The sequence below is a fragment of the Trachemys scripta genome, chromosome 1 (assembly GCF_013100865.1).
Source record: "Trachemys scripta elegans isolate TJP31775 chromosome 1, CAS_Tse_1.0, whole genome shotgun sequence".
Taxonomy (NCBI): domain Eukaryota; kingdom Metazoa; phylum Chordata; order Testudines; family Emydidae; genus Trachemys; species Trachemys scripta.
Genome location: NC_048298.1, coordinates 308,661,885 through 308,673,981, shown reverse-complemented (window position 1 = coordinate 308,673,981; position 12,097 = coordinate 308,661,885). Strand labels below are relative to the sequence as shown.

The 12,097-nt window shown below is 42.0% G+C and overlaps 1 protein-coding gene across 3 annotated transcripts in view; it reads right to left on the bottom strand.

Annotated features, from left to right (window-relative positions):
* Positions 1–12,097, bottom strand: part of RDX (radixin) — a 131,804-nt gene that overhangs the window by 26,486 nt on the left and 93,221 nt on the right. For 2 of the 3 annotated variants that reach the window (XM_034758819.1, XM_034758820.1), the window contains exons 6-9: positions 6,984–7,067; positions 6,367–6,513; positions 4,494–4,590; positions 3,133–3,296 (exon numbers count right to left, since the gene is read on the bottom strand). In XM_034758819.1, the coding sequence (XP_034614710.1) occupies positions 3,133–3,296; positions 4,494–4,590; positions 6,367–6,513; positions 6,984–7,067 (492 nt within the window). Of the gene's footprint in view, positions 1–3,132; positions 3,297–4,493; positions 4,591–6,366; positions 6,536–6,813; positions 6,858–6,983; positions 7,068–12,097 lie in introns of all 3 variants that reach the window. The other variant, XM_034758821.1, reaches the window with a different exon arrangement.

The following is a 12,097-nucleotide window of genomic DNA, read 5'->3' as shown; positions in this document are numbered from 1 at the left end:
CACGAAGGTCTCCGGAGTCGACGGGAGTTGTATTACCGCCGGTCTCGGTGGAGACGCTATCTGCACCGGACTCAACGGCCTCGGTGCCGGAGTCGGCAGTGCTGGAGGCACCTGTTTCCGGTGCTCCGCCGGCGCACTCGGCTCTACCCCCGGCACTGGGGGAGCCGGCGTCTTCGGCACAGAGGTCCCCGTCTTATGGGCTTTTTTATGCCCCGGGGATAATGACCGGCGTCGAGGTACCTGCTGCGGTACCGACGAGGTCCGGTGCCGGGGAGGTTTGTCCGACACCACCCGCGCTGTCGGCATTGCCGGTGCTGCTGGAGCACTGCGCACCGAGGCGCTAGGCGCCGGGGCCTGGCTCGTAGAGGGAGTGTCCGGGGTAAGTGCCGCCTCCATCAGGAGTTGCCGGAGCCGAAAGTCCCGCTCTTTCTTGGTCCTTGGTCTGAAGGCCTTACAGATCTTGCACTTATCTGTTTGGTGGGACTCTCCCAGGCACTTCAGACAGGAGTCGTGCGGGTCGCTCGTGGGCATAGGCTTAGCGCAGGAGGCGCACTGCTTGAAGCCGGGAGCTTTGGGCATGAGCCCGGGCCCGCGGCCGGGGAAGAAAGGGGGAGACGACCCCCTTAGTCCCCTGGACTATTATAACAACTATAACAACTTTGAAACTACTAACTATTTAACTATAAACACTAGAACTATAACTATAACTATAACTACAACTGTGAACAACAAACTAAGCTAGGGAGAGTGGAGGACAGCTATGCCGCGCTCCACAGTTCCAACGACCGTCAGGGGCGGTAAGAAGGAACTGAGGGGGCGCCGGGTCGGCTGGGGTATATATTCAGCGCCATGAAGGCGCCACTCTAGGGGGCTCCACAGCCGACCCGCCGGTGTTGCTAGGGTAGAAAATCTTCCGACGATCGTGCACGCGGCGCGCGCACACCTAATGGAATGGATATGAGCAAGCACTCGAAGAAGAACTTTCTTTTTTGTCTAGGGGTGTAAATTTCCAGAGAGCACAAGGTGGCTCTAAAGCGCAATTGGCTCTCTGTGATGATCACCTGGAATTGCTTCTTCTGGTTTGTTGGAAGATGCTCAATAAAGGCATTTAACTTTGAATGGTTAGTATGGCTGTATTTCACCATGAGGATTTGATAATGGGCAATTCTAAATTGTAAGGTAGCCGATGTGTATAACTTACAGCCAAATAAATCAAGATGTGTTAAATCTTTATCATACAGAGTCAATTTAGCCTGGTGCTGGCAGCCATGTTTATTCACAGCATCCACCACAAGAGAGTTGGGGGATGGGTGCAAAAAATAAAAATTCAGAGTCCTTGGAGGGAACATAATTTTTTGTCTGCCCTCTTATGGGCGGATGGTACTGTGGTTAGGGTATGCCCAATTATTTTTGCAGGGTCTAACAAGGCCTCACTAACAGGTAATGCAATGTGGGTAGATGATGAAGTATGCAGAATATCACGTAATTTATGTGGAACTCCTTAACCTCCACCAGTGGAATTTGCAAGGGGTCCACTATCCTTTTAAAAAGGTCCTGGAACGGTTTAAAATCATCAGCCAAGGACGATGGAGAAGGCATGACAGCTTCATCTGAGGGGAGGAAGAGATATTAGTTGTAGGGGCAATCTATTTGTCCAATCTTGCTTCCTGCCCCTCAAAGATCCCCTCTTGTGATCAGGAACCTTAGACAGAGAGGCTGGTGGGAACTGTCTGCTCTTCTCCTGACAAGAAAAGCTAGGGGCTCTGGAGAATTCCTGTATGGGTTCTAGGGTCACAGTATGGCTACTGAGGTGGTACATAAGGCATGGCTGTAGGCACCCAATGTGTCCATACCAGCATGGCGGAGCGCATCTCTCACGAGGATAGTCCAACACCTTAGAGGTCTCAGGATAGAAAGTTCCTTGACAATGGACAGGAAAGCCCCAGCCAGAAATGTGAGAAAATGATTAAAAGTCCCCATCCTCTTCATCATCTTCCTCCTCACTTGGTAGAGATAGGCATAAACTCCATCGGTAACGGGCAAATCTCTGGGAATGAGAAGTGGTTGGTACCGAGAATGGGTTGGTGCCAAACAGGGGAGATTTGAGTGTTTGTTACTACCAACTCCCAAGAAAATCAAAACTCTTGCCTCATCGGTACTGTACGCTCTTCGGTACTGCAAGTTGGGCAGAGGTAACTGTGGCAGAAGGCACCAACAGTATCAAAGGTCTCATGCTCTCCGATGAATGACCAGTAGATGTCAGTCTGGTCTTCTGTGGAGCTGAAGTGCTGGGTACTGAGGTTCTAGTAGACTGTCAGTACCAATTTAGAAGAGCTGATCATCTTCTCTCGGCCACTCCTATCACCTGATGGTACTGATCTTCCTGAGCTGGAACCCTTAGTGACCTTATGCTTGCTGGTGGTCACAGTACCTGACGAACCTGCAGCCTCGTCAGAAATCAGTAGGTGCCAAAATGAGTGTCTGAATCTGAGACCATCTCTTTGAGGTGGATGCTCTATTCAGAAGACTTGAAGACCACTTTCTAGAGTCTTTTTGAGAGGATCCCAAAGATTTCCTCTTCAATGCTCTAGAGGCGTGCTGTACCGAGGAGGTTTAAGTGATTAACCTGTTCGAAAACCATTGTACGGGGGGGTGGACACTGGCTGGGGTCAGAAGCTGGCTGGAGCGAACCCTCCATCATAAGGAGACATAGTTTAAGTTTCTGGTTCTTTCTGGCCCTCAAGTTTAAGTTCAGGCAGAAATTACACTTTCGGAGAACATGTGACTCCCCAAGGCAATGGACACACTGATTGGGACAGCCTCTCAGCATGAAAGACAACTTTTAAACCCAGGAGAATCAGGCATACCCTCAGCATACCCTAAAATCTGCTATCTGAGGTGCAAGCGCACGGAGAGTGGAGCACTCATAGAAACACTACTTGACGAAGACAAGGTTTTCTATTCAAACCAGATGACCCATACCAATCCATGATCTAATTTACATATTCAGAAGTGGAAAGGTAGAGTTTTGCCTTCTGGGACCCCAGGTACTTTGTGATTCCATGGCCATGTTCTTGCAAAATGCTTTCGATGTATTTTATTCTGGTTCGCAGAAGATTGTTAATGTCATACCTTTCCAACTGTTTCTGATGTTTCTCCTCTCTAGCCTGGGCCTTCATCTGTTGCACTTCAATTGTATCAGGCTTTCTCCTCCTCATGTACAGTTCATGATTTCCCATGCACAGTGCCAAAATCCGCTTATTAATTCTCAGACGAGGTGCATAAAAAACAAAATCCTAGCAACAAAATATTTTAAGTTTAATTAAAGTGCAGCTCTTAAATTCTAGATTTTTAGACTGTACGCTAAAATCAATACATTATATGTTTGGGTTTGTAAGATTACATATAATTTTACCGCAATCTTGACATTTTATCTCTGGCCAGTTCAATGGTAGAAATCTACAGCAGTATTCCCCAAATGATGGCTCCCAATCCCCACAAGTGAGTTGAAGGAAGATTGTAAAATGGGTCATGGGCCTGGCATGGAAAGGAGACCCAGGGGACGAGGGGGAAGTGATCCTACTCTGCATTCACCCTACAATGGAAGCTCCTGTCCGGCCATTGCAACCTGGTCTACAGGATCACAGCGCCACTCAGTTTGGCCCAGCCACCCCTCCACTGTGAAGTGAGGGCGGGTTGGGCCTGCTTTCCAACTCAAACCCCATGGACCTCCCCTCTGCACTGGGCTGGGATTAGGGTTGTGGTGCCCCTTCGGAGGGACAAGGAGAAGGATGCTGGCCTATGATTTTGGAACCCCAACCCCCAAATTTGGACCCTGGGTGAATGAATCTCTCTCTCTCTCTCTCTCTCTCTCTCTCTCACACACACACACACACACACACACACACACACACTTACTTACTTAAAAAAAGCAGTTCATGGGTCACCTTAGTAAGAAGTTTGGGAACCACTGATCTACAGGACTACCAGCTGAAAGAACTATCAATGTTATGAAAACAGTGGGAGAATATTTATTGTTTACTTTAATATTTTGGCTAATTCATGAAGTTTCATTTTGTGCCCCAACCTATACTTCAGAAGGAAGATGCTGCAGTGGTGGAGAGCAGCAAAAAGTTGTAAGAAAACTGGGAAAATGCAGATATGTAACTTTAAGGGATATGGTACAGCAGCTGTCCAACCTGCACTAGTAAATGTTTTAGTGAAAAAATATCCAAAAATCATCCAAACAACATCCAAAATGTGGCTAATACAAGAACAAGATAAAAATAGCATATTCTCTCTATATACTTTAAAATGAACATTTCTTTTTGATTACCAGTTATCCACAACTGAGAAGTCTAAGTAATTAAGAGAGGCCCTTGGTGCCATTTTACACAGCAGAAAAGGGCTATCGCTTACGCAAAAGTGTCAGAGCAAGTTAGATCATATTTAAAATCCTCATACATAAAGAAAAATATCCAGACTTTACTTACAGGGGCCTTTTTGTCAATTGGCTTTATGACAAACTTTTTGTCATTAAATGAGATGTTTCTGATTTCACTCCAAGGGAAACCAATCTTGGGTGTCAACCTTCAAAAAACAAAACAAAACCAAAAAACTATTTTTTAATCAAAGGCACAAATATATGTATTTCCACCAAATATTTAAATCCATCTTTATTAACTTTGTATAGTTTTTTCAGTCACACTTTATATGTTATGGTTACATTACCAACCAGTTAATGAAGGAATGATAAATAGTTAACAGATGTTTTAATTACACCTCTACCCCGATATAACGCGACCCGATATAACACGAATTCTGATATAACGCGCTAGAGCAGTGCTCCGTGAGGGCGGGGCTGCGCACTCCGGAGGATTAAAGCAAGTTCGATATAACGCAGTTTCACCTATAACGCAGTAAGATTTTTTGGCTCCCGAGGACAGGGTTATATCGAGGTAGAGGTGTAATGTTTAATTGTTACAGATAGTTATACAGTGTAGGGAATCAAAAGTTTCCTTATAACTAACTATAGAACCTTCTACTCATGTGCTCATATCCTTTAATCTTTAACACATACTATTCATGTTATAAGCCTGGTACAAAAATCAATAATTTATTGACCCTTTATAAACAATTAGAAGTATACTTTTTATAAAATGAGTGACTGTTTTCGCAAAAGAAACACTAAAAAGTCTGTCACTATAACAAAGACAGAAGTTAAATCATCTTCCTTTAGTAATTTTGCATTTTAATTAAAGTTAATTGTGCAATTTGAGTTGCTACACTGATTCCCATAACTCAATTTAAACTTCATCCCCTGCATTGTTTTCAGTTAAACATTCGGATATAATTGTTACCAGAAATAGTTGGAATATGTTGTGCATTACATTACATCAATGATGAATATTTTTCTCAATTGGACTAGAAGTCTTTTCCATTTACATTACAGTATCACAATTACAAACACTAGCAGCAGTTAGCAACTGGAGATGTATTTCAGAACATCAGAAAGAGGTATTTCTTTCTATTTCAACACCCTAAATGAATATTTCCTCCAACTCTTAGAAGCTACAATGCCAACTAATGGCAATATAGGTTTGCCAGGGATACTCTCAGGGACTACATTTATTAGTTGAAGGCAGGTATTTTGAATGTAGATGGTATTGGCTATCTGATGTTGAGCTCAAAATGTTTAACTTAGAAAATTCATGATGACTTTGTTCGCTAGTATCGGGATTCTTAAGAGTTGCTTTATTATATATTCTTTCTTTATCTGAAATGATGGGGAAAGAGAACAAAGGAGGAATGGGTGGACAGGAAGTTTTTCCAACCTCCTAAACAGAACAAGAGGTTTCAATCTATTAACAGTTTTCTTTGAAAAAATAAAAAAAATTACACTCTATATCAGCGCAGCTTTGTTCTATAAGCTCTTCTTCTAATTGCAGCTATTACAAATAAAATGCTTCCCATTTTAAAAGAGTACTTCCACTTTTGCCATGCTAACAGGATATTGTTGTTGTTCTTACTCTCACTGAAGCCAAGAGTGGGAAGCACAGAGAGCATCCATTAAAAAAAAAAAAAAAAAACCCACACACACACCACTTTGTAAGCCACTCATCTTCAAAATGTGGAAGTCCAAATTGAAACCCACAAAATGGGATTAAATTCCCTTTTAATTTGAGAGGAATTCAAAAACCTCCACAAGTGAGCTTTTCTTCCACTTTCTTTCTCGTGTTATTTAGTCTGCAACATATTTGGGACAAAATTGTCTCTTACTACATGTGTGTACACTGCCTAGCACAATGAGGCCCTAATCTCTGTTGGGACACTATTATAATAATACACATAATAAAAACAACTTACTTGTCATCGTGCTCATAAATATTCAGACCCAAAGCATCAACACCTAGCCACAATTCAGTACCCTTTTTATTCTTTATTTCAAAGTAGTTGACTCCATACATTTCCAGATCTTGTGCAATCTTGAGGTATTCCATCATAGAATCTTCCCTGACGAGAGAAAATAGTGTAACTAAGAAATGAAAAATAAATGATGTATATGAGTGGAGAAACTAAAGAATGCCTAAATTTGACACTTCAAGTTAATAATTTTATTTAATTCCTCTTGAGGAATTCACCTGGAATTGTATCCGGGTACTTATACAGCTGCCATCACCATAGTATCGAGTTCCTCACAATAATTAAATTTTATTCTCAAACACCACTGTGAGCTAGGGAAGTATTACATCCATTTTACAGATGGGGAATGGAGGCACAGGGCAGATAACTAACTTGCTCAACATCACACACCCAAGTCTAGTGCCCTATCCACTAGGCCATCCTTCCTGTCTGACCTGGATAGGGGGAAAAAAAAAAAAAAAAAGGTAGTGTTAAAACCAAAATAATTTGAAATAACCCCCCCCCACACACACACACACACACAAAACTTAAGCTACATGGGACAATTTCTGCATAATTACCTTAACATCCCTCTGTGTTCTTCATGCCAGTTCTGTATTCTTTCTTCCCACTGTTCTTTTGTCAGTTTGTGCTGTTCTAGAACACTGTCAATAAAAGAGGCTGCTATGAAATGAAACTGATAAATGATCTGATCCATAAAATACACAAATAAGTTCAGGTATAGAGCTTATAACAAATACATAATAATAGTTATGCCAAATGAAAAAGTTGAACAGATTCAGGTAAAATATTTAACTGGCATTTTCATTAATAAACACTTTGAAAATCAAATTTTATGAAGTACTCCAAGATGTCTAAAAGTGTGAAATAAATCATTTGAAGGGAAAAAACCACTACAGTTTCAGTTTTAACAATCACTTTTAAACTTTCACTGTGACACAAGCCAATACCTACTCAAACACATTAATGCATAATTTTAATTCATAGCTTCAGCAATTTAAATCTGTAGGATAATGATACTATGTTTGAAAATGAACTAGACAAAATACAGAATCACAGAAAACTTTCCAACTCTTGTAGCACGAATTAAAGAACTTCTATACACCCACAAATACACCCAAACTTTTCAGTTTATTCCTAGAACTAAACCACCAGTTCTGCTGTTAGCTGGAAGAGAATGTGGGGGTACTTGCAAAAGAAACAAGAATAGGTTCCAGGATTTAAACTAATAATGTCATAAGCAGTTTTGTTCATGTTAGCTCCAGCCATGGACGTGTTTCAACCTGTTAGAACGTATCAGCACAGCACAGCAACCTGGCCTGGTATAGCAACAGTAGAAACCAAATGCACAATATAAGGAACTATATTATATTAGTTAGTTACTAAGATTAAAAGTTGTTTGTATGTCTTCTTAAAGTTAAACCATGGAAAGTTTTCATCTCACTTTTAGTCCACGTAGCTAACTTTTTTAACATCCCTGTAGAAACTGTTTTAAAGGGTGACTGGTCAGAAGAGGGAGTGCAGAAGTGATCTTACTTAAGAGATCAGCTCAATTGAGTTCCAGCTCTTCCTAGTTATTGACAAAAGTAACATTTACTACCTTTCCCCACCCCCCTCTCTTTCTAGCACCATTCAACAATGGGTGAGTGAACTGGATTCTGTTTTGCCTTATACACCAATAATTTAATTAATGCAATACAATTCAAGTACAGACCCTTGCTGGTGACAATACAGAAGTTAGAATAAAACAGAACTTGACCATCATACCCAGGGCAGAGTTTCCAGTGCTGGCTGTTAAAAAGTACATCTGAACTTAAGATAAACAGGATGTCTGAATTTTAAATTAAGCATATTTCAGCTGGAGCTGAAAGACAAAACTGATACCAAACAATCCAATTATCACAGTAACTTTTCAAAAAAAGAGACCACACTTTAAAGTCTGAGTAGTAAGCTTGTCCAAGCTTTAATCTTGTACAAAATAAACTTTAACATACTTAAACTTGCTTTTCTTTTTGAGAAAGGCTTTCAATATTAGAATATTTAAAATGGTTAGCTAAGTATGTGCTGGGACTCCTAGGGACTACTGAAATACACACCAGGCCTCTATTGTGCAAGGCACCACACACACGTGCGCGCACACACACACACACACACACACAAAAGATGATCTCTGTCCCAAAGAGCTTTCAATTTAAGTAACATCTTACTATAGTGAGCACCAGTCCTGGCCATTCTTATTAAGGTTGCAAGACACTTTCTGTTAAGTTTCTGGTTTTCACATGCTGACATCAACACTAGACTTTCATGTTTAGGTCACAAGGTTTCCATCACAGTGATCTCTTCCCCAAAATAAATTTGTTTGTAAAAATTAAAGCAAAATCCAGCCAGATGATTTTGAATTATGGGAAACTGAAAACAACTTTAGCTACTTAAAAAAGATCCTTTTACTTCTTTGGGGGAAAAAAAACTGTTTTGGAAAATAGGAGCATTTGAAAACTGAATTCTGAGCAGGTACAATATATTTTTATTAGGTCAAGAGATGAACAATTGGATGCATTGTGCACACACCTATTTAAGTGTACACTTTTCAAATCTATTTAAGATGGCAGCAGTCTGATATTTCTACTTACTACCTCTCAACATACAACCTCCAGCTCTCCAACAACCTTCTTATCCCTACCCTTTCAAAATGTAAGTGGGGCACACATAGGTAGTGGATTTTTTTGTTTTTTGTTTTGTTTTGTCCTTTAAAATTATCTGAAGCCATAAATGGTTTATATAGCTTAAGAGTCTAAAAAGTACAGGGAGACGAGCAGTCCCTTGTCATCATCCTTAAGTCTGGCCTTGAACTTAACACAAAATCTGGAGAAACCCATTATAGTACATACAGAGAAGCAGCATGAAATGCCTTGACTGTGCCAATCTGGCTAAAAATATCCTGGGTAATCATTGAAATCTTTTAAGTGAGCAGTCCTAGTAGCTCCATATTTTCTAGGTTGAAACTACTATTTATTAAAGAGTAGAAAGCCTAACATTAGACAGACACGCTTGGTTTTGTTTCACAGGCCCATTTTGCACTGCCCTCTCATACCATACTTCTGTTTGCTCTAACAGAGTTTAAAGTTTCCACAAATTTTAATAGTAGAATTCATATAAATATCATTTGAAACTGGCCGCTCAAGAGAACAAAACGGGCAGAGTAGAGGGATATTGAGAAACACATGTACCCGTGATAATGTCACACAAACATGTAACTGAAAATAAACCCTGGGTTGTTTGTTGATTAGCAAACTGAACTCAGATTTTTATTCACCTTACAGCTTGTAGCACTTTCCTGTCCTCCAATTTGGTGGCATGAACAGGAACATTATCTCCAAGTACACACTTGTTTACTGCATTGTTTTCGGTAGAAGTAGTAAGAATCTGCCTGTGCGCTCCCCCCCCCCCCCACACCCCATTAGCATAACTGTATATTATGATTATAGGCATTCATGTTCTAATACTTTTTGATTGCTAATATGTACAGGAAAACAATGCTATAGTCCTGCTCAGAAGCGATATTATAATCTCAATCTTAACAGGCCCTACGTTTTCAGGTAGTATGCCAGGAGAAGAACATCTCTTTTTTTAGATTGTTAAACTTTATCTAGCCTTGTGTTTTTATGAGAAAGCTTTTACATTTCTTTGGAAAAATAGGTTTTTATAAAAGTGTTAAGTAACTGAACGTAATTTACAAAAAAGGGGAAGAAGTACCAGAATAAATCCAAAATTTCAAGACACGAAAAATAAATGTGAAATAAGGAATAGAGTCAGGCAAATAATTGATTTTTCAGTTCACTGGTAGTTCTGAAAAATGAGAACAAGTACTCTGTTCAGCTCAAACAATCAAAAAAACTGGAAAATTTTGATGAATCAAAAACATCTGTTTTGAGGAGAATGAAACATTGTCATTCTGAATAAACAAGTTGCCACTATGAATTACTCCTGAGGGCATTCTGCACCAAAAAAATAAAAATAAAAAAATTTGCACACAATATTTTAAAATTCTGCAAATTTTATTTGTCAAATATGGAAGCTCCACCATGGCATTGGGGAGCACAGGCCACACAGAGGTAGGAGATCACTGTGCAGCTAGTTCCCAGGACATGGACTCAACTGTGAGGCTGCACCCAACCCTGACATAGCGCAAGGACCAGACCTGGCCCAGAAACACCCCAGGGCCCTGCCCCTCCGTGCCAGGTGCACCAGGTGTGGGCAGGCTCAGCAAGGCAGGATCCAAGTGTGGAGGGGCTTAGTATGGGGGGATCCAGGTGTGGGTTGAGATGGTTCTGTGTGGGGCAATCTGGGCGCAGGCTCAGTGGGGGATCTGGGTGTGTGGGGAGATCCGGATGCACAAGAGCTTGTTGGGAGGTTCTGGGTGCAACAGTAATGGGATTCTGCAGGGGAGTCCAGGTGAAGGTGGTTGGGGCTCAGTGGGGGGCGGGGTACAGATACTGGGGGAGCGGGCAAGGGATCCGGGTGGCTCGTCAGGGTGGTCCAGGTGCAGGGGGAGCGGGGCTTATCGGGAGGGGATTCTGAATGCAGGGGAATGAGGCTCAGCAGGACAGTCTGGGTATCAGGGGGTCAGGCGGATGGGGGAGCAGCTCCCTGTACAGGGATCCCTCCCTCTGCAGCTGAGGAGCAATGGGTTCAGAGAGCGGGGTGGGGTGGGGGGGGAGTTTGCAGAGCACCCTGTAGCTGGGGGAGAAATCTGGGGGTGGGTCTGACCGGCCCCAGATGCTGTGCAGGGGAAGAGGAAGTCCTGTCCTCCCCAGCCCAGCCGGGACTAGCAGTTGAGCCCAGCACAAGCGTAAGAGCCACCAGCTGGGTCTTCCCCAGTCCCACCCCTGCCCCACAGTGATTTGCCTCTCTGCTGGCTGCCCTGGGTACCCAAAAACATATTTCTGGGGAGGGTCACATGACCGCCCTTGTGGCTTCCCTTTGCTTCCCAGTCAGAAAATCATTTTTCTGTGGGGAAGCAAAGAAATCTGCAGGAGAGACTAATTCTGTGCATGTGCAGTGGAGCAGAATTTCCCCTGGAGTATATGAACAACAAGACATAGTCACTGGGCTAGGGAAAGGGTAAGAATATCTGTAGGCTGATGGTTAAGGCACTCACCTAAGATGGGAGAGACAAGTTCATGTCGCTGCTTCAAGAACTACTTAATTATTTTTAGAAAGTGAAGCAGCTTCAACAGGAGAGGCAGAGAGACCAACGCTAGCAAATTCCATAGCTCAGTGGCTAGAGCACTCTCCTACAATGTAGGAGACCCACGTTCACATGCCTTCTCCACATCAGGCAGCGGGGAGAGCTGAACACAGGTCTCCTACAGCTCAGGTGAGTGCCCTAACTATTAGGCTAAAAGTTATAAGGAGGGCATCACCACCATTTTCTGAATGGTGTCTAGTCCCCCTTCAACATTTTTTGGCACATTCATGTCAAATTCACTAGTAGTTCCAGGTCTACCAAAACTTAATATTTTGGCAAATAAACTTTTCACAATATTTTGCCCAGCTCTATTAAGGAATCCACATTGATTTGCAAACTGGATGGTTCCAATATTTATTCACAGAAGGCATTGATTCCAGAGAAGAGGTAGGAACATGCATTATATACCGCTTTAATATTAACTCA